The sequence below is a fragment of the Myxocyprinus asiaticus genome, chromosome 13 (genome assembly GCF_019703515.2).
Source record: "Myxocyprinus asiaticus isolate MX2 ecotype Aquarium Trade chromosome 13, UBuf_Myxa_2, whole genome shotgun sequence".
NCBI lineage: Eukaryota > Metazoa > Chordata > Actinopteri > Cypriniformes > Catostomidae > Myxocyprinus > Myxocyprinus asiaticus.
In genome coordinates, this window is record NC_059356.1 from 15,430,762 (window position 1) to 15,458,413 (window position 27,652).

The window sequence follows — 27,652 nt, forward strand, 5'->3', positions numbered from 1 at the left end:
GAGGGGGCAGGACCTTTATTAAATCATTAACACCACATGTTAACAACTTTAACAATACTCGTCCTGAAAACAAAATATTGCAAATGTGCATTATTTTCACGTATTTATTGATTATTCAGGACAAAAACGACACATTTAGCTTTTTTTATACACCTGAACTGAAAAGTCATATACTGTAACATGACAATTTTTTTACACTTGCATGCTGTACACTATGAAGCATGTTTGAGGATTCTGAAAAATAAACCTTTGAAATAGGGTAGGGTGGATTAGGGTAATGTGGGACACTTTTTGCAATTCTGAATTGTGTACCATATTTCCATATGAAGCCAAAATATATCAACACCTTTTATCATTATGAAATCCCCAAGATGTCCCTTTATTATATCAGAAGACAATTTTCAGATATTGTACTCAAAGGGAAAATGGCACATATATTAGTGTTCCTCGTGCCAAATTGTTTAAGAATTTGTGGATTTTCTAATCTGGGACAGCTCGCGCTGAAATCTGGGACGCCATTGTAATCTGTAATACATTGCATTTAGGAATCAATTTATAGATGGATAAGAAAATTAATTTGTTCTATGCACGGAATTAAAAAGAAATGTGCCATCTTATATTTGATATCAGTGTGACTAAAAGCTACTTCTTTGACTTAGCTATCTAGGTAGCTAGTTAGCTAAACCATAAGCTAGCTAACTGGCAAATCATGACAAGGTTTTGAATCCTGATCTTAAAACAAATAATATTGCTGCATTATAAGCCCAAATATTGAACAAAAATACATGTAGGGCATTTAACTTTCATAATGCATATTTTCTCAATTGAATAATGTAGTCCCACATGTCAAAACATGCTGTCCCACTTTCGAAACAACCTTTTCCAAAGTGGTACGACAAAGATTGCTTCAATTAGAAAATATTTTAACACATTTTCACAATTTTATTGCATCATTTTATGTACAAATACATCACAAACATAATTTGATAACAATTTAGAACATTGTTTTATTTATAACCAATTTATATCCTTAAAATTAATTTTGTCTAAATCCTATGTCATTGACCTTTGAGTGGACTTCACAAGGGGTACTTCCTTTTTGACTATTTTCCCGCCCACATTAATGACATCACTTCCGCAATGTCACGTGATTTCAACCACTTGACACCCCTGCTTGGATTCAACACCAATGTTCACTTTAATGTTGTAAAAGAAGAGATAAATGCACTGGAGCTTAGGTGTCCCACATTAGTCAGTGTCCCACATTACCCTAATCCACCCTATGTATGTATTTATGTTGCCATGCAATGTGATTTTTAATATAATGTTTTTTGTTCAATGCAGGTAATTTGATGAAGTCAAAAGCTTATATTTCCCCATTATTTTCAATGACCCTGTCTACACTGGAAGCGCCATTGTGGCGTGTCACAGTGCCAACAGTTGCTGGCGCGCTTCAGAGATACTCTAGCCACTTTATTATCCCATCTGTCTGAAATTAAATGCTTTTGCTTGCCATATCATTCATCATTCTGCCATGAATTTTATTCATTTCATATTTAAATAACTTCAGACTGTTGCATTAAAGCCAGCTTGTGATGTTTCTGGTCTCTGGAATACTAAATTAAGTACTTTTGTTTCTATCCACATATACACTTTTTAGCAACAATAACATTACAAGAATAATAAAATGTTTATACCAGTGGATTTCCATTGAAAATAAAGTATGATACAGGTTATTCGCTGATTTAAAGGTGCACATTTTTTGTCATCTTGGATTTACACTGACACCTAGGGGCCTGGATGCAGTATCATTCAAACTCAATAGTTTTCAGCTATCGATGCTGTTCTAGAAATTTACTATTCACACTCAGCCATGATTCATTTAATCCACGAGTGACAATGTCCAATAACAGGGCAGTTACACTGAGATTAAGCAAGTAGTATTCGGCTGGTCATGTGATCCTAACATGGCAGCCCCCATGGGGGACCCTCTCCATATAGAATAAAAAAAGCTTTTATAAGGTTACTGATATAACTGGTGTCTTCAACTCAAGTGAGTGGCCATGATTTTATACGTATGTTTCAATATGGCTATTCATTTGTTTGGGAGAAAAAATACTGAGTGCACCTTTAACTGTTGCTGGAGTGTACTGGAGCTCACAACTGATTGTTTAGTGCTGTCTGTTCATCGTTTAGACGGTTCACTTCGACGCTTTCAGTATAGACAGCCTCAAGCCGTTGCGTCGTTTCGCGTCACGACGCGTCCAGTGTAGACAATCCTCAATTCCTTAACAGACTCATTTCATTCTCTGCCTGTATTTGATGATGTCCACTTGATTTCATCTTTCTCCACATATAGAGACAGAATAAGATGATCAAAATAAGCAGTACAAGTGCGACTCCAATTACAACAGTGTAGATGGGAAAGTTGCCTAAAAAGGATAACAGAAAAAGGATTGTTTAGTTAATGAAGAAATTGTATAAAACTGTAAATAACTAGCATAAGAGGTTTTTTTGTGTTAGAGCATGGTAGAAAATCACTGTACAGTAACAGGCTATAGCACCAAATTAAAAGATTGTAACTTGTAATATAGCACCACATTAAAAGCTTGAAACAATATTTAATGGGGAATATAAATCCCCATAATATCAGCTTAATTTCACAACCTTTTATCTTCACAATAAAGTTCTTCTCCTGACGTCCAAATCTATTCGTGGCAATACATTTATAAACTCCAGCACTGGTAGACGTGGCTTTCTGAATGTTGAAAGTGATGTGACGATGGCGCCTCTCAGTGGAGATGCTTTTATTGTTAAAGCTCCACCACATTTCAGGTTCTGGGTTACCAGTGGAGCTGCACTCGAGGGTTATACTGCTGTCTTCTACCACCACAAATGTTTCTGGCGTGGTCTCAAGCACTGGGGCATCTGTTGGAAGACCGAAATTGATTTAGGTCAAAATTCAAAAGCATAAAATGTTGTCAGAATTGAACAGTGCACAATAAAGCCTTTTTAGAAATTTAGTTTTTTTCAATAGAAAAGTTTGTCAAGAAGTTTGTCAAGTCTGTCTCTATAGGTCAGCGACTTACAAAGGATGTTGATGGTGAAATTACGATACACAGTTCCATATTTGTTACTTGCAGTTAAATTATACCAGCCACTATCATGCCTTGTGAGAAAATATGAGGGCAGGATAAGTTTTCCATCTTTGTAGACGGAGACATCAGGCTTTGGGAATCCATCAGCTAAGCAAGGAAGTTTAAAGAAGTTTTTCTCGTTTATTTGGTAGCTTTCGCTGCAGTTCAGCTCTGGAGGATCTAAGTTATGGAAAACAGTCATCAGTATAAATTCTGACAACATAAATGAAGATCATAAAGATGACATCAGATTAGCTGCCGGTTGCAAGAAATCTCTTAAATTAAGGAAACTGTAAAATAAAAATCATTTTCTATGAGTATTTTTGTCTCGTTTTCCTGGAAAACTATCTATACATTCTTAAAACAAGACAAATTAACTTTAAGCAAAATGACATATGATATTTTGGCATGTTTTCAGATTATTCATACAATAAAATTTTGTAATGTTTATGCTTAAAATGAGAAATAAAAAGCTGGTTGCTAATGGGGAAATAAAATAAAAACTTGATTCAAAGGGAAAACAAGTTTATTTTTCTTACACCATTGCTTATATATATATATATATATATATATATATATATATATATATATATATATATATATATATATATATATATCCCACATAAACTCCACAACATTTTTTTGTAACACTTTACAATAAGGTTCAGTTTGTTAATATTAATTAACAACATTAGATAACATTAAATAACAATGAAGAATACCTTTACAGCATTTATTAATCTTAGTTAATGTAATTTTCAAAATATGCTAATACATTTTAAAAATTGAAAGTTGCATTTTTTAAAGGGATAGTTCACCCCAAAATTAAAATTCTCTCATCATTTACTCACTCTCATGCCATCCCAGATGTGAATGACTTTCTTTCTTCTGCTGAACACAAATGAAGATTTTTTTTATTTCAGCTCTTTTGCTCCTCGCAATGCAAATGAATGCTGACCAGAACTCAGAGGGACCAAAAATGACATAAATTGTGGCATAAAAGTAATCCATAAGACTCCAGTGGTCTTCTGAAGTGGTATGTTAGGTGTGGGTGAGAAACAGATCAATATTTAAGTCCTTTTTACTGTCAATCTCCACCTTTGACCAGCCCTAACCAGTTGGTGGCTGAATGTGAAAATGAAAGTCCCTTCCACACCAGAATGTGGAAGTGAAAGTTAAAGTGTAGATTTACAGTTAAAAAAGGACTTAAATATTGATCTGTTTCTCACCCACACCTAACATATCACTTCAGAAGACATGTATTAACCACTGGAGGCTTATGGATAACTTTAATGCCTCCATTTATGTCATTTTTGGTCCCTCTGAGTTCTGGTCACCATTCACTTGCATTGCGAGGAGCAAAAGAGATTAAATATTCTTCTAAAAATCTTCATTTGTGTTCAGCAGAAGAAAGACAGTCATACACATCTGGGATGGCATGAGGGTGAGAGAATTAAAATTTTTGGGTGAACTATCCCTTTGACATTAGTTAATGCACTATGAGCTTACTCATTAAAAAAGGGTCGCACTTACACTCTACTGTGATGTTTACGATACAGAAGGAGGAACCATGTTCATTACGGGCAGTGATATTATACTGCCCAGAGTCATATTTGTCAAGAAGCATGGAGACATTGACAGATGATGATCCACGGCTCCAAGAGATGTTAGGGGGAGGGTTACCCACAACAGAAAATGAATTTGAGGGATAGGAACTCAATGAGCTACATATCTTTGGTGACCAGTCTTTACAAAAATGTATTTGTGGCTTATCTGAAAAAGAGACACATTGACATTGATACTAAGTAGTAAAAAGTACTGAAAAGTGAATTTTGAGAAATAAGAATGCTGACAGAGTGCAACAATGTATTAAAGCCTTGGTCAGAGTTCTGTCGTTAATCTCTCAAGATATTTCATTTTACCTCACAGAAAGTGTCAAAGGAAAAGGTTGTCAAAGAAAAAAAAATCTAAGATTCTTTGCTCAAAAGATGAGCAACTTACACAGGATGTTGATGGTGAAATTATCATGCACCGCTCCATATTTGTTACTTGCAGTTAAATGATACCAGCCAACATCATTCCATGTGGGATAATACGGAAGCTGGATAACTTTTCCATCTTTGTATAGGAAGACATCAGGCTTCGGGAGTCCATCAATTAAACAAGGAGGTTTGAAGAGTGTTTTCTCTTTTATTTGGTGGCTTTTACTGCAGTTCAGCTCTGAAAGATCTATGTTGGGGAAAACAGTCATCAACTTCAATACGGTCCACACTTTGGTACCTTAAAGAAGATGACAAATGATCAGGTTTTAACAGAGCAGTTACTAAAGAACTGGCATACTTACACTCTACTGTGATGTTTACGATACAGAAGGAGGAACCATGTTCATTATGGGCAGTGATATTATACTGGCCAGAGTCATATTTGTCAAGAAGCATGGAGACATTGACAGATGATGATCCACGGCTCCAAGAGATGTTAGGGGGAGGGTTACCCACAACAGAAAATGAATTTGAGGGATAGGAACTCATTGAGCTCCATATCATTGGTGACCAGTCTTTGCAAAAATGTATTTGTGGCTTATCTGAAAAAGAGACACATTGACATTAATACTAAGTAGTAAAAAGTACTGAAAAGTGTATTTTGAGAAACAAGAATGCTGACAGAGCGCAACAATGTATTAAAGCCTTGGTTAGTGTTCTGTCGTTAATCTCTAAAGAGATTTCATTTTACCTCACAGAAAATATATAAGGAAAAGTTTGTCAAAGAAAAAAAAAATCTAAGATTCTTTGCTCAAAAGATGAGCAACTTACACAGGATGTTGATGGTGAAATTATCATGCACCGCTCCATATTTGTTACTTGCAGTTAAATGATACCAGCCACCATCATTCCATGTGGGATAATACGGAAGCTGGATAACTTTTCCATCTTTGTATAGGAAGACATCAGGCTTTGGGAATCCATCTATTAAACAAGGAGGTTTAAAGAGTGTTTTCTCTTTTATTTGGTGGCTTTTACTGCAGTTCAGCTCTGGAAGATCTATGTTGGGGAAAACAGTCATCAACTTCAATACGGTCCACACTTCGGTACCTTAAAGAAAATGACTAAAGATCAGGTTTTAACAGAGCAGTTACTAAAGAACTGGCATACTTACACTCTACTGTGATGTTTACGATACAGAAAGAGGAACCATGTTCATTATGGGCAGTGATATTATACTGGCCAGAGTCATATTTGTCAAGAAGCATGGAGACATTGACAGATGATGATCCACGGCTCCAAGAGATGTTAGGGGGAGGGTTACCCACAACAGAAAATGAATTTGAGGGATAGGAACCCAATGAGCTCCATATATTTGGTGACCAGTCTTTGCAAAAGTTGATTTGTGGCTTATCTAAAAAAGAGACACATTGACATTACTACTGCTCTGGAAGTTTATGTATGTTGAGAGCTTTTTGCTCTTTTAAGTGTATTGGGACATTTTGATCACTAACAATGAACTGCAATGTTCAGAGATTCTGATGCCACTCTAGGGGGAGGTTGAGGTCCTTCTGGTCCCAGTTCCAGTTCTGCTTCACACCTGTATTGAACTCCATCATCAGTTCTGTTTGGAGTGATGAAGAGTGTAGCAGTGACATTCACTGGAGTCTCAGTGGTGTCATCAAATTTAATGAGATTCACCAGAGTCTGTCCTTTGTACCATTTCACACTGAGATTACTAACAGGAGCCACATCCTGAATGTCACACTGGAGCTCATACTGATTGCCTTCTATGACAGTGTTATCTATTGTGCTGATGGACACATTGCCTGGAGTCTCTGTGAAGAATGATTTAAAGACTCTCAATCAATACAGCAATCAATGCAGATATTGATATATCAGTGAATGGAAAGCAGAAAAGTATGAAACTCACTGTAAATAATGATTGGTATGGGTATTAGACACTGTTCTCCATTATAGTTTATGTAGCAGATTGGCTCTATATCCCATTGCCTCAGGTTTGACACTCTCCAGGTGACCAGACTGTCAATGGTCAAGGGTACTCCTCCCTCACTGGATTCCAGGCCCATCCCATCATGAGGGACAGAAGTACTGCAGTTAACTGAAACAGAATCGCCGTATCTCACGACTTTTGACGGACTGAGCTGATAAGGGGGACACTGAACGTCTGTAACTGTAAATACATTGAAAAGCAAGCTAGAGCATAGAGTAATACAAGTATAATTTACAATTTGACAATGATTTGGGATGCTTTGTCAGGGCATTGTTATGCAGTTGCTGAAGTGTTATGAATGGTTGCTTGGGCGTTGCAAGGGTGTTCTCCCTGGTTGCTAGGTGGTTGCTTCATGGCCCAAATCAAAACAGCTCATCCCAAAGTCTCTGTGATATTCATAGCTGTTGGAAGTAGGGGTGCTGGGGGAGCTGCAGCACCCCCTGTCAGCATTCCAGCTCACCCTGTGAAGTGCTGTCAAAACAGCATATGCATGAAAAATTGATGACAATTCATTAATGTTATTTGAAAACCGCCGTATTCTGTGTTAATCTCGTTAACGAAACTAATGACGAAAATGTATCGGGGTATTTTTATTTCATAAATAATAACAAAGATGACAAGAAAAAGAAGATTATGACAAAATTTGTATGATTTTCATTGAAACTTTTTTGACTCTTTACGAAAATGTGAGGAGAAAAAAGAATATTGAAAGACATTAACAGTGCACTAACAATGTTTTCAAAAAGAATAATCAAGAAAGATTTTATTAAATAATCCAGGCATAGTGTTGGGGATTTCCCCACTCGAACTGTGTGAATTGAGCTGATCACTGATCAACTGTCTAAAACACGGAAAATTAATAACAGTCCCTAAAATGATTAACACCACCATAACTTCTAAAAAGATAATGCTAATACTAGCTAATAATGTATACTCTTTAAATGCTTTTATTTCAGGAGCACAGGTTTTCACAGAGACAGTTTTATATGTTATATGATCATTAATTTAAATCTGTTTGTAGAATTGTTTCAATAAAAGTTTATAAATTGTTCGAAATTGATAAATAATTGGTTAAAGTTTTTTATATTTGACTGAAACATTTTTATAGTGGGTTTATAGCATTATAGGTTATTATAACGCAGGTGTGATTTTATGTCTCCAGCATATTTTTGCCAGAAGCTTCACTGTTCTGGATAAACAGTTTGCGACACAGCCCAGTGTGATCACTGAAGACTTTTAAGTCACGTCTGAAATCTCATCTCTTTACACTGGCCTTTGTGTCTGACAAATGATATCTATGACACAGTTTTGGAGTGTTTGAATTTTTACAACTTTTTTGTATTAAATGCTATATAAATAAAGTTGAGTTGAGGTTAAATTGTAAATGCTGTTATTTAATGTTATAATGTAATATGCGCTTTACAGTGGATTAGTGCTCCGCTTTGTCATCTGATACAACGTGAATGATTCTCAATGTCCGTAGAGTTTCCAATGTAGGAGCGGTCGGATTTATACATTCATTTAAAGTACGCTTCTCATCCACACGAAGATTGCAGCCTTTAGGGGTTTAATAAATCACACTAGGACATATCACGATTTTAATTTGATTAATTGTCTATTTCAGTGTAAAACAAGTAACAGAGCACATGTTCAGAATAAGCCTGTGAGCATTTTAAATCTGTTGTGTTTCAGTCATACTGCACGCTGGTACCGGAGAGAGTTGGTGCTCGGTACTACCGGTACTGCAGAAACACTGGTATCTTGACATCTTTTTATTTTACTATCAACTTGGTATTGATTTGAAGTACCGGTACTTTTGACAACACTAGTTACATGAATGCTATACTCAAGAGGATGTATAACTGTTTCTCTCAAACTAACCAGAATTGAACGCTTTGTTGCTGCTATTGCAAAAATAAAAATAAATAAAAATAATAATAATTCCCAGAGGTTGTTAACCGATGGTATATGCTTATGTTTAAGCCATAATGTTTAATTCAACTTCATTTTTTTAAAATCGTGTTTAGTAGCAGAATTTCTGGTGAAGAACTACACTACTCATGATCCTGAGCAAAATAAATGATCCACCAATCAGACAATCCAAAGTGTGACAAACTGAAGCTGCAGCAACCCCCAGTTTCATGACTCACTGTGAATGATGCAATCCAGACAGTCTCTCTTCACTTTCAGACTGCTTGTTTCTTTGCAAATATCTGAATATTTTGCAATAAAATATATTGATTCTATGATATACAGTATGATCAATCAAATAGTTTTAAATCTTTCCATCATTTTTTATTTGATTACATCATTCGCAGTGCTTCATGGGATTGTAGTTCATGGCCCCATGAATAACGTTAAGTACACAGTCTTGTACCACAGTCTTTTTGTCTGATTTACAAATACTTTTTTCTTCAGATCAAACTATGTAATCTTGTGATCAGGGTCAGTACTAGGATGAGATCTGTGGGGGAGCACTGACCTTTGGGAAGTGGGGGGGTCACAAGAAGTTCTGTCAGAACTTTCTAGGAGTCACAAGAAACTTCCCCTTAGACCTGACCGTGCGTGTGATACACCTCGGAGCTGGTTGGTTTGCTTCATTGCTAGAATGCTTTTTGGAAGACTTTATAGAAAAAATGAATGCGCAGTGAACATGAATGATAGTGATACATCTATTATTACTTTTCTAAGCTATTAAATTTAACTTCTTTGCAACTGCCTGGCTACTACCTGGAAACCATATATAACACCCCTGCATCATGGCAGCAAGTTATGCACAGGCAAGCACTGCTTACATTTTCTTCAGGAAAACTCTAAAAATAATGATGTATGATATTTTGATGTATAACTATCAAAATCTTAGTGCCTTATTTTATTGGTTGACCCTGTTAAGGCCTGTAGACTCCACAATACATGAACACAGAAGAGCTGGACAAGAAAAGAAGGCTTTGAACTCAAAGGGAAACGCTGAAGTGTATTTAAGTGCTTATCTTCTGTTTTGCATCATTGTCTAATTAATGGCTTCCTGGTCCAAATTGCTGTTCTTCAGAGTATCTATAAAACTTCTCTAACATGAAATGATTTCATTGATACTGTATGTTCTCACACTATTGAAGTATTAAAGAAAAAGAAGACTTTTAGGCACTGGAAGTGCGAAACCCACTTAATGCTTAGGTTCTTGTTCAGAATCATGAACCACTCCCTCTAAAAATGTTTCAAAAGTCCCAAAGTAGCTTTTGGTGTTCCACATGCTCATTTCAGAGAATGTATTTTTATATGTGTTGCTATGTTAAACCCATGCATAACAGAAATCTGTTATGACCTCCTTAGAAGTTTGAAAAACAGGAAGCTTTTAGTCTTTACAAATATTAATGAAAAAGTTAGATGTCTCTGGCATTAGACATGAAATCTGTGAAGGAAAGTCACCTCTTAAACAAAATCTGGTGGAACAACTTGTCTGCAAAGTCCCACAACTTTAAAGCAACCAGTTCTGTATGTAAATGTGCATGCAGGTTTAATCACATCACCAACAACCTGAGCATCCAAACCAAAGCAGCTTCAGTTTTAGAAGAAATACAGAGGGCTTGCTTTACAAAAAAGTGTAATGAAGCACAACTCTGTGGAGGACTTGTATACTGCTATGACATTCCCTTTCAAAGGCAGCCACCAAGATCCTCAGAACAACAAGTATATGGATTCACAGAAAGATGCTCAAAAAAAGAAACGATAGCTGTACAAAATGGAGAGAACTTACCACCATGTGCAAGGGTGACTAGCAAGAGACCTATCAGCTGTTGAGACAGGAGCATTATGAGCAGCGCACAAATGAAGAGCAATGATGTTAATGATGGATGATGGATGCGTCTCTTTTGACGAACAAGAGCTGATTGTGAAAAGGATTTATTTTCAAGTAATTGCGATAAGCATGATGTTTAATGCCTGAGATGATGGCAAACAATTGAACAGGAAATCCTGCCCATGCTATCACATTTTGAAGAGGAAAACCACTTAAACGGAACAGAAAATGTGTGAAGCAAAGTTCTTAAAAATAACATAGCAAACACTTCTGCATTATCAATATGTTGTACTTTAAAAGAGTAAAACAGTAAAAACCTGTAGCCAATAATTCTGAATGATAAACACTTTAGTAATAACTAAAAAGTAAACATTATGTACGTTAATGCAATACAATACAGTAATATCAAATATAACAAAATACAATAGCGCATGAGATCATTCAAATAATGGTCTTTGCACCAACAATTTTAAGGAAACTTAAAGGGTTGGTTCACCTAAAAATGTAAATTCTATCGTCATTTACTCACACTCATGCCATCCCAGATGAGTATGACTTTCTTTCTTCTGCTGAACTCAAATGAAGATTTTTAGAAGAATATCTCAGCTCTGTAGGTCCATAAGCAAGTGAATGGTGTGCCAAAATTTTTAAGCTCCAAAATCCATTTAAAGGCAGCTTAAAAGTAATCCATGTGACTCCAGTTGTTAAATCAATGTCTTCAGACACAATATGATAGGTGTGGATGAGAAACAGATCAATATTTAAGTCTTTTTTTTACTATAAATTCTCCTCCCTGCTCAGTCAATCTCCACTTTAGCTTTCACTTTCACATTCTTTTTCTTCTGTTTTTGATGATTCACATTCTTTGTTCATATCGCCCCCTAGTGGACAAGGAGAAGAATTTATGATAAAAAAAATGACTTAAAAATGTATCTGTTTCTCACCCACACCTATCATATCACTTCTGAAGACATGGATTAAACCAATTGAGATTACTTTTATGCGGATGTGGATTTTGGCACCCATTCACTTGCATTGTATGGACCTACAGAGCTGAAATATTCTTCTAAAAATCTTCATGTTCTGCAGAAGAAAGAAATTCATACACATCTGTAATGGCATGAGGGTCAGTAAATGATGAAAGTATTTTCATTTTGGGTGAACTATCCCTTTAAAGACTTGATCTCCGATTGCTAGAGAGCCAATAAATATCTCCTGAAGCTCATTAAAGACGATTAGTGCTAATTATCTTGTTTTTATCATTGCATTGTTCTATACAAAACTCATTATAAGTACTCTACGTCCTCAGAGTGGTCTGCAGATTTGTCTCTGTTCATGTTATACAGGTTTGATCATCATGGCAACTCTCTTCAGGGAGTACGAGCCTCCGTGGAACTCCGCCCAGTAAACGCCATCCTGGTATCGACTTCGGTAATGGCCGCCTCTGTACCAAACTCCATTCAAGTTAGAGTGGGCACACATGTGATACCACCAGCCACCCTTCTGGTAATGAGCACAGTTACCTATGGAAGATAGAGCACAGATTGGACTATTGTTTTTTTAAGGACAGATCAGAGATTTTGTCAAAGTACAAACAGACTTAAGGTTTAATTACCTGAGTAAGCATCCTTATCACGATCCAGAGTGGTGAAAGCTTTATTGTTGTGCCATGAGAGAGAGTCTCCTGCGTTGCCTTGGTAATGGCCTAACCGTAGACGATACCAGTCACTCTCCGGTTCCACCCGAAAGCTGTTGTATTCCGCAAACACTTGACGTCCTTGCCAGTCCTCCATGGAGACGCGCAGCTTGTAGGTGGCCTGAGAGGTGAGCCAGTACAGGTGCTCCAGACCCAGCCAGTATTCTCCATCCAGATTCCCAAAGCCTTGCTGTGGACAGTCAATAGTTATGTAATTAACATACATTTATTCTAAAATAAGCCTTTATTTAGTATTTTAAAAAGTATATTGGTGGGTATTCATTAAACAATTGCGCTACTTTTATGCATGGTATTTCAGCGACCTGCATCTTGAAGATGCACTCAGTAATTTTTCTTTATTAAAAACGTTTTACTCCTAATGAAATGAATAGTCATTTTGAAACATATGTGTAAAACAAGAGCACTCACATGAGAAGACTCCTGTCATATCAGTAACCTTATAAAGCTGTGTTATTCTACATGGAGAGGGTCCCCTCATGGGGGCTGCCATGTTAGGATTACATAACCAGCTGAAAACTACACACTTAATCTTAGTAACCACCCTGTTATTGGACACTTTCACTTAGCGATTAAATTAATCATGGCTGAATGTAAATAGTGATTATCTACAATGGCACCTTAACTGAAAACTATTGTATTTGAATTATGGTGCATCCACACCACTAGATGTCAGTGTAAGTCCAAGAAGACATATTCAAAAAGTTACTGGGTGCACTCTTAAAGAGATAGTTCACCCAAAAATGAAAATTCAGTCATTGTTTACTGGTCCCTGTGTTGTTATGTTTCTCACCCACACCTATTATATTGCGTCTGAAGATATGGATTTAAACTCTGGAGACTTATGGATTACTTTCATGTGTCCTTTATGTGATTTTCGGAACTACAAAGTTCTGATCACCATTCACTTGCATTAAATGGACCCACAGAGCTGAGATATTTTTCTAAAAATCTTTGTTTGTGTTCTGCTGAAGAAAGAAAGTCAAATCTGTGATGACATGAAGGTGAGAAAATGATAAGAGAATTTTCATTTTTGAACAATCCCTTAAACACAAAGTAAGAAATTGTGTGTGTGTGGGGGGGGGGGATTTGTGCTCAGTGATGACACAATACAATAGCAGTTTCTGGTGACCACCTCTTCAAGCTTCTTAAAGGATGCAAAAGTATAATTCGGAAGTCTAATAAATTATTGTATGCGACTCCTGCCTTGTTCTGAAGGCATATAATAAGGTTTGGTGAGAAACAAGACGAAATCTAATGTATAATTTTTGGCCAATTTAAAAAAAATATATATATATTTTTATTTTTTTTATTAACAGTTTTTAATGATTCCAGTCACAGATTGAATAAACATGACAGAAAATACGGAATCAAATTATATGAACTTAAAACCCTTCCATCCAAACATACATTTGAATGCATGCACACATTTAACATTGTCTATCTCCCTCCATTGTCTCCCCCCCGAGAGCCCTCCAAAACATCCAAATAACTGCCCCATTTTTTATTAAATAAACCCATGTTGCCCAGCCTTCTATATATCATCCCCTAAAATGCCGCCACCCTGCCCAACTCCGTGCACCACTCCCGAAACGAGGGCGATCCAGCCGACTTCCATCCCCTAAGGATGACCTGTCTTCTGATCATAACACCAGCCAGGACCCAATTTTTATGTACCCATCCCCTATATTAATAACCGTTCCATTGAGTCTGGGGCAAAATGAAATTTGAGTGCCCAATACATCACACATAAAACTCTGAACCCTCAACCAAAATTCTTGGATCTTCACACACCACCAGTCAGTTGGCCTATGTAACTTATTGAAATGTAATATGTGACGCTTACCATTCTAAATGAAGGACTTCGCTATGCTATCAAATTGCTTGAAATAAGAGAGGGGGACATCAGTTAGCAGTTAGTTGAATTTTGAAGTTAGTTCATTTTAATAACATTAACCTTCCCAATCATAGATAAATGTAATGAAGCCCACCTGCCCACATCGCTCAAAAACCTTATTATTAAGGGGTCAAAATTAACTCACACAAATTTGCTGGGAATAAAATGCCCAAATACTTAATGCCCTGCTTGGGCCACTGGAAGGCGCCCGGCTAAAAAAGTAAGCTGTCAGATCCAAAGCTTTGGATTTAGACCAATTGACTCTGTATCCTGAGAACTTAGAAAAGGAATGAATAATTCTGTCGAGGCAAAGCATAGATCTAGTAGGCTCAGAGACGAATAATAAAATATCATCTGTGTAAAGCAAAAGCTTATGCGCCATACCTCCCACTACCACCCCTGGAAAATCATCTTCCTTTCTTTTCACGGCTGATAATGGTCCCAGGGCAAGACAGAACAATAATGGGGAAAGAGGGCAACCCTGCCGAGTGCCCCTATCCAGAGTAAAATAATCTGAAATTAATCCATTCGTTTGTACCGCCACTACCGGGTGTCTATAAAGTAACTTAATCCATCCAATAAAAGTATTCCCAAACCCGTATATTTCCAGAATCTTAAAAAGATAATCCCATTCTACCATATCAAATGCCTTTTCGGCATCAAGTGAGATGGCAGCGACCGGAGTCATGATGCCATAATGTCATCATACTTAATCGGTTAGCCAAAATTTTTAACAATATTTTTACGTCTAGCTGGTTCAGGGAAATTGGACGGTAACTCTTACACTTGCTTGGATCTTTGTCCTTTTTAAGAATCAGACTGATCTGGGCTTGTGTCATGGTTGGCAGAAGCTTTCCATTCTTTAATGATTCCATATTAACTTCTAACAAAAGTGGAGCCAGTTCTGTAGCATAAGGTCTAAAAAATTCAGCGGCAAAGCCATCTGGCCCAAGAGCCTTGCCTGTAGGCAGGGCCTTAATTACCTCGTCAAGCTCCTCCAAGGTTATCTCATAATCAAGAGAATTGTTTTGCTCATTCGTCAGTTTAAGAAGTTCTAATGGATCCACAAAGTTTCTAATATCTTCATCAGTAGACGAAGACGTGGAACTATAAAGATCAACATAGAACTTTTTAAAAGCATTATTAATATCAATGACCGAGATAAATATTTCACCACAAGCAGATTTCACTGAGGGAATGGTAGAAAAGGACTCTCTCTGCTTTATATATCTAGCCAGAAGTTTTCCTGCTTTGCCCCCCAACTCAAAATATGACTGTCTTGCTCTGAATAACCAAAACTCCAACTTCCGTGACAAAATAGTATTATATCTGTATTTCAATCGGGTCAATTCTCTGAGGCCATCAGATGACATTCGGCACTTCAGCTCTGCCTCGGCACTTTTAATATTCCCTTCCAACTCCACGAGTTCTTGTGCTGTGGATTTTTTGGTGAATGAGGCATACTGAATGATCCGAACCCTAAGAACCACCTTAAGTGCCTCCCAAGCCACGCCCACAGAGGATACTGAGGACCAGTCGGTCTCCATGATTTCAGCTTTTAACATTTGTTGTAATTCAGGATTTTGGAAAAATGGGATACATTATAGCACCAACTATATGATTTAATTTTCTCTGTAAGTGGCAACATCTCTAAACTCACCAGGGCGTGAGCTGAGACTAAGATATTTCCAATTGAGCAATCAGCAACAGATGAAATGAGGGACTCGGATATAAAAAATACCTATTTTATAATAAATCTTATGGACTGATGAAATAATGTATAGTCCCTAACAGATGGGTTCAAAAGTCTCCAAATATCTGTAAGACCAAGGTTTTTACACATCCTGTGAAGTGTCAATGTTGCTCTAAGGGGCTTACACACTTTTGCTTCACTGTGACCAAGAATTGAGTCCATAGAAAGATTAAAGTCTCCTCCCAATATTATATCATGAGGGGTGCCAGCGGCTTGCAACATCCCTTCAAGATCTATAAAAAAGCCCTGATCATCAGCATTAGGTGCGTAAATATTAGCCAAAATCAAACTTTGCCCCTGAATTTCTGCTAAAACTATAATGACTCTTCCTAATTTATCTTTAATCTGTCTGAAACATTTGAATTGTTGATGCTTACTTATCAGTGTAGTGACTCCCCTTCTCTTACTTGAGCCAGCACTAAAGAAAACATGCCCACCCCATATCTTCCCAAATTTTTCAGCTTCCTGCGGGGAAAGATGTGTTTCTTGAAGAAACACTTTATCACATTTCTTACGTTTAAGAAAAGAAATAACCTTCCTTCTTTTTATGGGGTGCCCCAACCCATTCACATTCCATGTGGAGAGAGCCAATCCACTCATACTAACATTTGACATTTTGACATTAGAAAAAATGGATTGTGTGTCAAAAATAAAATTAGGAAGACCACATTCCAACATTTGTGCAACAATCAAACCCCAAACTCCCCACCGAACCAAACAAACAGAAAAAAGAAAAACATGCGCATTAACCCTGCGCACGACAGCGCCAACTGGCGTCAATCCCTCTAAACTCAAACAGTCCATCTACGCCTACAAGAGCACCCGCGATAACTTTGCCGTCGGATCACTCATGTCTGGTGTTTCTATACAAATTTTGTGAGACAGAATTACACAACAGAGAAAATCTATAAAACAAACTCCAGCAAATAGGCAGAATAAACACAAAGAACATGTAGATTCATCCATATAACTGTCCTGAAGGTGTGTTCCTCCACAAAACAAGCTCCAGCCACTAGCGGAACCAGCACAAAAAAAAACAAAAAAAAAGTTGTTCAGTTTCCTTGGACAGTCAAACAAATGTTCAGTGAGCCGGCTATTCGACTGCTACATGAGTGCAACAAATGACCCAATCACTCCAATGTCCCACAAGAAATACTCCACAAAACAAACTCCAACCAATAGGAGGCATAAGCACAAAGAACGTGCAGATTCATCCACAACACTGTTCCGAAGGAGTGATACTACACAAAACAAACTTCGCTCAGTTTCCTTGGACGGTCAAGTGAATGTTCAGTGAGTCAGGCTCACTTGGCTGCAACGTGAGTACCACAAAATAACTTACTCAGTCCATTGACTTTATGAAGGACATAGCTTGCTGGGGACATGTAAATATTTTACGGCCATCCTTAGCATCTATTCTCAATTTGGTCAGGAACATCAGTGCAAAAGCAACCTTCCGTCGATGTAAGAGTTTCTTGCATTCCTTGAATCAATCACGTTTCTCTCTTTTCTAATTCGCAAAGTCTGGGAGAAAGAAAATGCTGTGGTTCTTCCAAGAAAGCCTTCCTTTACTCCTCGCCTCGCATAACACGAGATCATTATCAGATGATCTCAGAAATTTAGCCAGAATTGATTAGGGCCTGTCTCCCTCAGCGTTTCGCCGAGCCGGAACCTGGTTCCCTGGCTCAAGGCCTCCAGAGGGGTGTCAGCTTGAGCACGTAAGTGTCTTTTAATGTCTCCAGAACCCGAGGATTTTGAATTCTTTGACATAATGTCTTTCTAGAACAGTTAAGGATCAGGGTGTATCGAATCTCACCGGTTTATGACATAAAAAGTATTAAAACTAGCAAAGTGTGCAGAGCTCGCTGTTCACACATCCGAACCTTGCATGGCATCCATGAGACTCATTTAATGTATAATTTAGTGAAAATGCTCACTGACCGTTGCTGTCCTGTGCGCATTCATGAGAGTTCACAAGAGCAACAGAATACACAGCCCCGCTCGCGAGATGGGGTGTTAAAGCGAGAAACCACTTTGTTTTGCTTCAATCGGACACCAGTGTAAAACAGAGGACACAACAAAGCTGCACACAAACCAGAGAACTGAACTTACAAAACATGTCTGAAGAGTTTGAAGTTGAAGAATATGCATTTCTATGCCCAACCTTATTTTCTTTTTAAAAGCATTTAAAAAGCATTAAAATTTAAAAATTGCATTTCAAAGCATTACCTCGCCAAAGTGATGTAAGTGATACTTCATTTTGGACAGGGCTATTAACAAAGACTGGATAATAATTAATAGGTGTGTAAGCATCATGATGCTCTTAACTTAATAATGTAATGTAGCCTAAAGATTATATCCACCTTGTACTGCTCCCAGGTCCTGAAGAAGTTCACAGAGCCATCCTGTCTCCTCTGGATGATGGTCCACCCACCCTGAGCTCTGCTTTGGTCACACCAAGCCTGCAGCAGACGGTTGGTGTTGCGTGGACGCACCAGATAGATGCCACTGGTCATCTCTCCTGACTCCAGCACATGCTGACAGTCCTGCCACGGCCCTTCAAAAGGAGACATTGTGCTCTTTTTGTGATGTATCTAACTGATTTAACAAAAGTTTTAAAATAGGTCTACAACTTTAAAGGAAAATAGGAAGTTAAATTCTATATTTTTCTATTTTCAGAGTGTTTTAGAACTGTGTCGGCCAGAGATTGTGTTGACTGTTGAGTGTCTGAGACATCTTGTATTGCTAAATAGGTGACCTCTATAATGAGCAGACAGTATGGAGGAGTGGTGGAGATGGTAATGAAGTGCCACAGTCCTGTTTGATGTGAAAGCAGCAAAGTCGTGAGCTGTGTATTCTCAGCTCATCTCTCAACATTTGCTTATCAGTTCACCATGAAGGAATTCCCACAAAGGCAAAAAATTCCAAGTATTGCACATCACTGGTAGCCTCAACATGCACATAAATGGCTACATACAAGAGATTTGTATTTTTTTTAAATAAATCTAATTTTTATTAATACAGACTAATGCTAACCCTACCTGTAAAAGAAATGTTTCTGTACAAAAAGTCATTTTTTATCAAATCTAGACAGGCCCCATTTCCAGCAGCCATCACTCCAACACGTTATCCTTGAGTAATCATGATAAATTGATAATTTGTTACTAGAAAAATCACTTGCCATTATATCAAACACAGTTGATAGTTATTTGGTTTGTTCAATGAAGCTTAACATTGTCTTTGTGGGTTTATTTTATATTTTTTTTTGTTTGTTTTTTTTGAGTTGCCACAGTATGCAATAGACTGGCATGTCTTAAGGGCAGTATTAGGTCAAAAATGGCAAAAAAGAAACAGCTTTCTCTAGAAACTCGTCAGTCAATCATTGTTTTGAGGAATGAAGGCTATACAATGCTTGAAATTGCCAAAAAACTGAAGATTTCATACAAAGGTGTACACTACAGTCTTCAAAGACAAAGGACAACTGGATCTAACAAGGACAGAAAGAGCTGTGGAAGCCCAGATGTACAACTAAACAAGAGGATAAGTACATCAGAGTCTCTAGTTTGAGAAATAGTCACATCTCACATGTCCTCAGCTGACAGCTTCATTGAATTCTACATGCTCAACACCAGTTTCATGTACAATAGTAAAGAGAAGACTCAGGGCTGCAGGCCTTATGGGAAGAATTGCAATGAAAAAGCCACTTTTGAAACAGAAAACAAAAGAAAAGGTTAGAGTGGGCAAAGAAACACAGACATTGGACAACAGATAATTGGAAAAGAGTGTTATGGATCTTAACCCCATTGAGATTTTGTGGGATCAGCTAGACTGTAAGGTGTGTGAGAAGAGCCCGACAAGACAGCCACATCTATGGCAAGTGCTACAGGAAGTGTGGGGTGAAATGTCACCTGAGTATCTGGACAAACTGACAGCTAGAATGCCAAGGATCTATAAAGCTGTCATTGCTGCACGTGGAGGATTTTTTGATGAGAACTCTTTGAAGTAATTTTTCACATTATTAATGTCCTGACTATACACTGTGATCAGCTGAATGCCACTTTGGTGAATAAAAGTACCAATTTCTTTCCATAAGAGCAAAATCTGAACATTATTCCAAACTTTTGGCCGCCAGTGAATATATATATATATATATATATATATATATATATATATATATATATATATATATATATATAGTATATCTGTATATACTGTACCTGTATATATATATATATACAGTATATAATTATGATTATATATTATATTATTCATGTGATTATCTAATCAGCCAATCATGTGGCAGCAGTGTAATGTAAAAAATCATGCAGATATGGGTCAGGAGCTTCACATCAACCATCAGAATGGGGAAAAATGTGATCTCAGTGATTTCGACAGTGGCATGATTGTTGGTGCCAAACGGGCTGGTTTGAGTATTTCTGTAACTGCTGATCTCCTGGGATTTTCACGTGCAACAGTCTCTAGATCAGGGGTCGGGAACCTTTTTTCACTAAAGAGCCAATTGTTTCATTTTTGGTTGATACGGTTTTTCAAAAGAGCCAAAACACAAACTAATAATTTACTATTTTCAAAAAAGTTTTTCAATTACATAAATTGTTTATTATGCACATAGACTACTCAAAAACACAAACAAATATGCAACAATTAATAGGTAACATGTTGCAATATAGAATTGAGTTCACGTGTTTGTGCTGTCTCCATAAAATTACTTCATTTTACAATTGTTCATGAAAAAGTTTACTTCCCTTTTGGGCTGGGCGATATGTAAAAAATATTTTAAGGATAACTGCCTTAAAAAATATTGTGATATCCGATTATATCATCAACCTCCCTGCCAAGGGTCAGTGAATATTTTTGCTTTATTGATTTTGCTTTAAAAATTTAATTCATTTATTGTAACACCAAAAACTTAAAAGACATTTCTAAATTCAAATTGCACTTTAAACAATTAAAATAATAAAGTGATAAAAAAATCTTATATATAACCACCTCCCCAAATCCAAACATTTACCGTCTCCAACAGCTCCATTTGCTAACACGCAAGCATCCGTCAATTGACAGTTGAATTAACAGTTGAAAACTTACTAATAGCCTACAAATTAAGAACTAAACACAATTATAAAGATAATAATAATAATAATTATCATCAAAATAAGTAAGCCTAATAAATTCCAATGTGTTCCCAAAAAATGCTGCCAAATGTGTGTTCTTATCGAATGTGTTTGTATTGTGCTTAGGTAATACAGTTAATGCTACCTAAAGAAAATGAAATAAAACTCAATTTTATGTTCAAAGTGTCTTGTATTATTTCATGATTTAATCACTTTCATCTTTGTTTAATGCAAATATACAGTATATATTGTATGTTACTAAACCTGCAGAGTTGTGTTCACAATGCGTAAGAGCAAACTGCCCCCCTCCAGGTACCACTTCTGTCAGATAAGAACAGGAAACTGAGGCTGCAGTGGGCACAGGCTCACCAAAACTGAACAGTAGACGATTGGAAAAACATCACCTGGTCTGACAAATCTGGATTTCTGCTGAGGTACACAGATGGTAGGCCCACTGCAGCCTCAGTTTTATGTTATTGGCAGACAGAAGTGGAACCCAGCGTGGTCTTCTGCTGTTGTAGCCCATCCGCCTCAATGTTTGACATGTTGTGCATTCTGAGATGCTATTCTGCTCACTACAATTGTACAGAGGGGTTATCTGAGTTACTGTAGCCTTTCTGTCAGTTTGAACCTCTGACCTCTTTCATTAACAAGCCGTTTTCACCCAAAGAACTGCTGCTTGCTGGATATTTTATGTTTTTCGCACCATTCTCTTTACAATAGAGACTGTTGTGTGAGAAAATCCCAGGAGATCAGCAGTTACATAAATACTCAAACCAGCCCATCTGGCACCAACAATCATGCCACGGCCTAAATCACTGAGATCAAATTTTTTCCCCATTCTGATGGTTGATGTGAACATTAACTGAAGCTCCTGACCCATATCTGTATGATTTTATACATTACACTGCTGCCATACTATTGTCTGATTAGAGAATTGCATGAATAAGATGTACAGGTATACCTAATAAAATGGCTGGTGAGTGTATATAGAAGCATACTCTTCATTCGTAATTATTTTCATTAAGGAATAATTTTTTCCTTTGAAAACGTCCCCAAAAGGGAGGTTATGTCTGATTAACTTCTGAGGACATTTTCAGCAATTTTGTCCCTAAAGCAGGGGTCCCCAATCTAACAACCTTATTGGAAGCCAAACCCATATTACCTAATTTATTTACTTTTAAGTACAAGATTGAAAGCAATGTTAACCTGTCAGTACATATAATGAATTTCACAAGATCTCCACATGTTGCTATTTGTTTATTTTTGTAAAAAAAAAATTATGAGCATGTGTTTACTATTTAAAAAAAAAAAATACTTAAAAATGTACTTCATTTAATTCAGCATTGGTATTTCAGTCACATCTCAAGAGCCCATTCCATTACTAACTTCTCGATTGGGAAGCCCTGCCCTATAGCATAGCAAAGTTCAACACACACAATGATCTTCTGTACAATGTTTTATTTTTTATTTTATTTTTTGTACACAAATATTTTCTGTTTGAATATCTAACTGCAAAACCTTCTTCCTTTCCAAAATTTGCTATGTGTGTGCTGAACATTTTTGCAGCATCCATGTAACAGTAGCTGTAATTTGGGACTGGCCACTTTGTTAAATGAGTAGATGAACCCGTGTCCCATAATCTCACACCCTAGTTGGGGAGGCAAAAGTCTTTGCACTGTAATTCCAGAGTTGTGTCACAAAGCTTTTATCTAGATGGTAATTAGTTGGCCTGTGTAGTAGTGTGCACATATACAGTATGTGTGTGTGCTAATGCTAATACACAGCTGTCAGCTCGTGTGAAGAGTAACAGGGTCACTGCCTCTGATAAGACATTGTTTGGAATTCTCACAGATAAAGCTTCCACATTACAGGTCACTGACACTCAGCCTTCTGAACTGCTAAACATCACATAGGAAACACTGATAGTTTCATATGACCCATTTTTGAGATTCTCACTCTCTTGCTTCTGTTCATTATTCACTGCACCCTTAGCAAGCACCACTAACATTTTCTTTAGAAAATGTAAAAATCTAGTTAAAAATGTATTATGCTACCTGGAGATGTAGTCACAGGGTAACTGAAGAACGGTGTGTCTGTGGGGGAGCTGGGGGAGTCATCAAAGATCTGCAGCGACTCTTGCCATCTCTGTTCCTGCGGCAAAGGGGCACTTTGGTCTCTTTGGACATTGCTTGTGATGTGTTTGGGCTCTGAGTTCACATTCACCAGTCCATTTGACTGTTGAACCGGAAGTGATGTAGCCACCTGTAAAGATGATCAGATGTTTTTGTTGTTTGTTTTTTTGTTTTTTTTGCACCAAGCTAATGGGAGATGCACCAGTGGGTTTATGCGATATCGCATATGAAAGTCCTCACATGGCTCTCACCTGCTGTGCTTTGGTAGAGTCCTTGAGTTGGCACTGTTTCTCCAGATGTGTTATTAACTGGCTCTGGTTGCTCACTAGCGAAGTGAGCATGTCATACTTCTTTTCCAGGTCTCTGTAACTACTTGACACCTGCAGCACCTGATGGGATTTACCATTGCAGGTTTTAAGAAGTTTTGAATGATCGAAGGATTAGAGAACTAGAAAACCTAATGAGTGAAACAATATACTGTATATAAGAAACTTTCTATGATTGCTTTTATAATTTTCATAATCCACAAAGAAATGTAATTGCTTGGAGGTTGCTTTTTAAAAGCTTAGACGTTTTATTGGAGATCTCAGTTATGTTGCATTTAAGTATCAACTTTTCTTAGAAAATTCCTAAAATTCCTTAGGAGATCGAAACAGAAGCAAATGAGACAATTGTTGTTAACATACAATATGCGTGTAGAGCTATAAAATGAATGTGGACAGCATAGGTTCATAGCTCAGGAGAAAAATCTGAGAAGCTCCTAAGCACATACCTAAGCAAAAATCTCCATTTGCTTTCCATTTAGTCTTACTGCTATCTAGGAGAAACAACTGAGATATTAATGAGATCCCATTTGCTATTTTTCTTCCCTTGGAAAATCCCTGCTTTACCTGGGATGTTGCATTAAGCACCAAACTCTCAAGACGCCGTTGCTCCAAAGCCTGATCCTTCTTCTGGATAATCTCGTTCAGCAGTTGGGCATAGAGTTGGGTGATGCGGGCATTCATGCTGACACTCTCCCTGCGCAGAACTCTCATCTCATTGGCCAGTGCCCCTTCCTGCTCCAGTTGCCCACGTATTCTGTCCAGTTGTTCTTGTTGCCGGTCTAACAGCGCTCGCAGGGCTGCCGTCTCAGACCGGTTGGCACGGGCTGACTCGGTGCTCACGCAGACGGCCCCCGTTAACTTCTGCTGGGGCACAATGAAGGTGTAGGAACAGCGGCTTGGCTTGTTCTCTGGCGTTCGAAATGGCCTTTTTTGACCGACATCACTCTTGGAGGTGTCTGTATTAGAGGGTTCCTTGCGACAATCTACAGAGTTCATCTCAACGAAAAACAGCAGGATGGTCAAGGCACAAGTCACTGGAATCTCCATTAGTGTGTCTTATTGTCCAATAAACTATCCAGGCAACCTAAGCAAACAAACAAATTAATAATCAATCTATATATGGGACAAAATCTAAGCTAACTTTAAGTGTAGATTTGGGACTTAAAAAGACTTTTATAAAAAGATGACCCTGGTCCCCTGGAATGGATTCTACTACACTGCCATGCAAAGGCAAAATGCAGTAACTACACATGACGAAAACGAAATAAAATCTTATTGATTATGATCTGTCGTTTGAGAGATGGGTTTGCAGTGTGAAAATGCAGTTACAACAAAATCTACATAAAACCCAAAACTTTGAAGCTTTTTTTATGTCAGCTATGTTTTGTCTTTGTTGGGCAGTACAGCTTTTCTATTCGTCAGCTTACCAGAACTATTTTGGTTATTTCTAGCATCTACTCCTTAGTAATTTAAAGTTCAGTCTGGATCTGACTTGCGAAAGCAGAATACAAACCTGTGTCAGACATGCTTTATTTTCCACTGTGCTAAAACATGATAGACAACGTAACTGTCTTAACACTGTCACCCCCCTCACATTAACACTCTGCCTTGAACAGAACTGAAGATGCCTGCATTTTTTTTTATTTTTATGGATGCCAGATGTTCCTGCTTAACCCTGGGGGGGGTAAAACAGTTTTTCCTTTTCACAGTCAACAGAAAACAGCCTGAGCCAACTGATAATTTCATCCAACTGTCTAAATCAACTGTTAAAGTCAACACTGATGAAAAGCAACAGATTTTGTACACACCATAAATTTAATAGGCAATTAACACTCTAAACATTGTAAATGACAACTACTAAAAAACTATTGAATTAGAGTTGATGAAAAATGTAATACAGAACTATTTAAAAGTAATTGAAAAAGTATTTTGAAATATTGAAAGGAAGCAAAAGTATCTAAAGTAACTGTGAATCACTTTTGGACAGTTTTCACTTAAAGTGATAGTTCACCCAAAAATAAAATGTTCTCATCATTTACTCCCCTTCATGCCATCCTAGATGTGTATGACTTTCTTTCATCTGCTGAACTCAAAAGAAGATTTTTAGAAATATATCTCAGCTCTGTAGGTCCATACAATGAAAGTGAATGGGTGCCAAAATTTTGAAGCTACATAGTGCACATAAAGGCAGCATAAAAGTAATCTATAAAACTCCAGTGGTTAAATCTATGTCTTCTGAAACGATATGATAGGTGTGGGTAAGAAACAGATCAATACTTAAGTCCGTTTTTACCATACATTCTCCTCCCTGCCCAGTAGGGGGCGATATGCACAAAGAATACAAATCACCAAAAACAAAAGAAGGGCATAAGTATTGAACTGTTTCTCATCCACACCTATCATATCACTTCAGAAGACATGGATTTAACCACTGGAGACTTATGGATTACTTTATGTAGTGTTTATGTACATTTTGGAGCTTCAAGGTTTTGGTACCTATTCACTTGCATTGTATGGACCAACAGAGCTGAAATATTCTTCTAAAAATCTTAATTTGTGTTCAGCAGAAGAAAGAAAGACATACACATCTTGTATGGCATGAGGGTGAGTAAATGATGAGAGAATTTTTACATTTTTGGGTGAACTATCACTTTAAGGAAACATTTGCATTGGACAAAAAAGTTTAACCAACACATTCTCATTACAATACAGAATAATCTGTAGTTGGTGAAATAATTCTATATGGTGAAATCATAAAATATCGTACAACTTGTAGGAAAAGGTATGACTTTTATTCCCATAGAGACCATCCTATCAACTAACAGAATTTCAAATTGATACAATAGAGGCATCAAATTTTAGCTACCCAGCTATCTAATATAATATTTTAAGAAAAGAAAAGTCTGTGAACAAATTTGTTTATTCATTCAATATTTATTGATGTAATACAAATGATGTATTTCAATAGCCTGCAGTACAATTCCCTCATTCCAAAACCTGATGTTTTCTTTCTTCTGTGGTACACAAAAGTTATTTTCCTATTAAAATCATAGTTTAGGGTTTGTGTAAGGGGTTACATTTTATGGTTAGGTTCAGATTTAGGTTTGGGTTAGGGGATAAACATAGGAAAAATCTTTAGCATTGTTTGTTGGTTTGTTTATTTTTGTATTACTAAAAGCCATACGTTTTTGTACGTGAGCCAGCTTACTTGTAAGCTTTCTTACAATTTCTCCATCTCGTACTAATTATTAAGACTTGACATTAGACCGGGCTGGTTTAACCAATAATAATATTAGGAGGAAAACAATTTACATTTCAGTAAAAATGTTTTTAAAGAAAACATGGAAAAAGTAACCTAAACCATGATTCTAAGGGAACAAATCATAATATACACAATCATGTTTCTTACCTTCACCAGATGATCTTCTCTTCTGGATTTGGTGTGTTCAGCTCATTAACATGTCTTTAGACTAGATATTCAACGCTAAGCTTCTGATCTGCGTTCTTTGTAACCAGGAGAGTATAATTTAAACAACAACAACAACAAAAATCACTATGAAGGCACTTATTGCCTTTGCATCAATAATTAAGCACCATGACCGTAGTGCAGTGAATGTCTGCTCCATGCTCTGGCTGATATTCAGTGGAGGTGTTCAAAGGCAGAGAGCAGTGGAGGAATGGGAGACACCCAGACTGACAGTAAACTTTTAAAAAGACTTAAAAAAAAAAAAAAAACAGCTCGGTGAAACAAAGAAGAGTGTAATTACAA

At 37.1% G+C, this 27,652-nt stretch overlaps 2 protein-coding genes across 4 annotated transcripts; both read right to left on the reverse strand.

Moving 5' to 3' along the window:
- Nucleotides 1-7,395, reverse strand: LOC127450613 (hemicentin-2-like; the record flags this gene model as incomplete). Its single annotated transcript, XM_051714849.1, has 10 exons — nt 1-2,432; nt 2,668-2,928; nt 3,090-3,317; nt 4,671-4,910; nt 5,139-5,366; nt 5,482-5,721; nt 5,951-6,178; nt 6,294-6,533; nt 6,634-6,957; nt 7,053-7,395. Coding segments are annotated over 10 exons (2,484 nt in total), but the record flags the coding sequence as incomplete, so codon positions are not given.
- Nucleotides 7,256-27,631, reverse strand: angptl6 (angiopoietin-like 6). 3 transcript variants are annotated; one of them, XM_051713623.1, is made up of 9 exons: nt 27,293-27,631; nt 24,448-24,967; nt 23,809-23,946; nt 23,480-23,687; nt 18,657-18,850; nt 12,545-12,815; nt 10,888-12,452; nt 9,616-9,756; nt 7,256-7,313 (listed from the first exon to the last, which is right to left on the reverse strand). In XM_051713623.1, the coding sequence occupies exons 2-7, from the start codon at nt 24,928-24,930 to the stop codon at nt 12,268-12,270; spliced, it is 1,479 nt and encodes a 492-aa protein (XP_051569583.1). In that variant the 5' UTR covers nt 24,931-24,967; nt 27,293-27,631; the 3' UTR covers nt 7,256-7,313; nt 9,616-9,756; nt 10,888-12,267. The 3 variants fall into 3 exon arrangements, with proteins under 3 accessions (XP_051569583.1, XP_051569582.1, XP_051569581.1); XM_051713622.1 differs by lacking the exon at nt 7,256-7,313 and adding an exon at nt 7,356-7,604; XM_051713621.1 differs by lacking the exon at nt 7,256-7,313 and having other exon boundaries at nt 7,356-9,756.
- Between the last annotated feature and the right edge of the window lie 21 nt (nt 27,632-27,652).

Bases quoted from the DNA above. Each gene is read 5' to 3' on its own strand.
- angptl6 (XM_051713623.1), bottom strand. From the start codon at position 24,930: ATGGAGATTCCAGTGACTTGTGCCTTGACCATCCTGCTGTTTTTCGTT. The intron at 18,851-23,479 runs GTAGCATAATAC...CTCCTTTTGAAG, and splicing joins CCCTGTGACTACATCTCCAG to GGCCGTGGCAGGACTGTCAG. The intron at 12,816-18,656 runs GTGGATATAATC...GACTGTCCACAG, and splicing joins GGACCTGGGAGCAGTACAAG to CAAGGCTTTGGGAATCTGGA.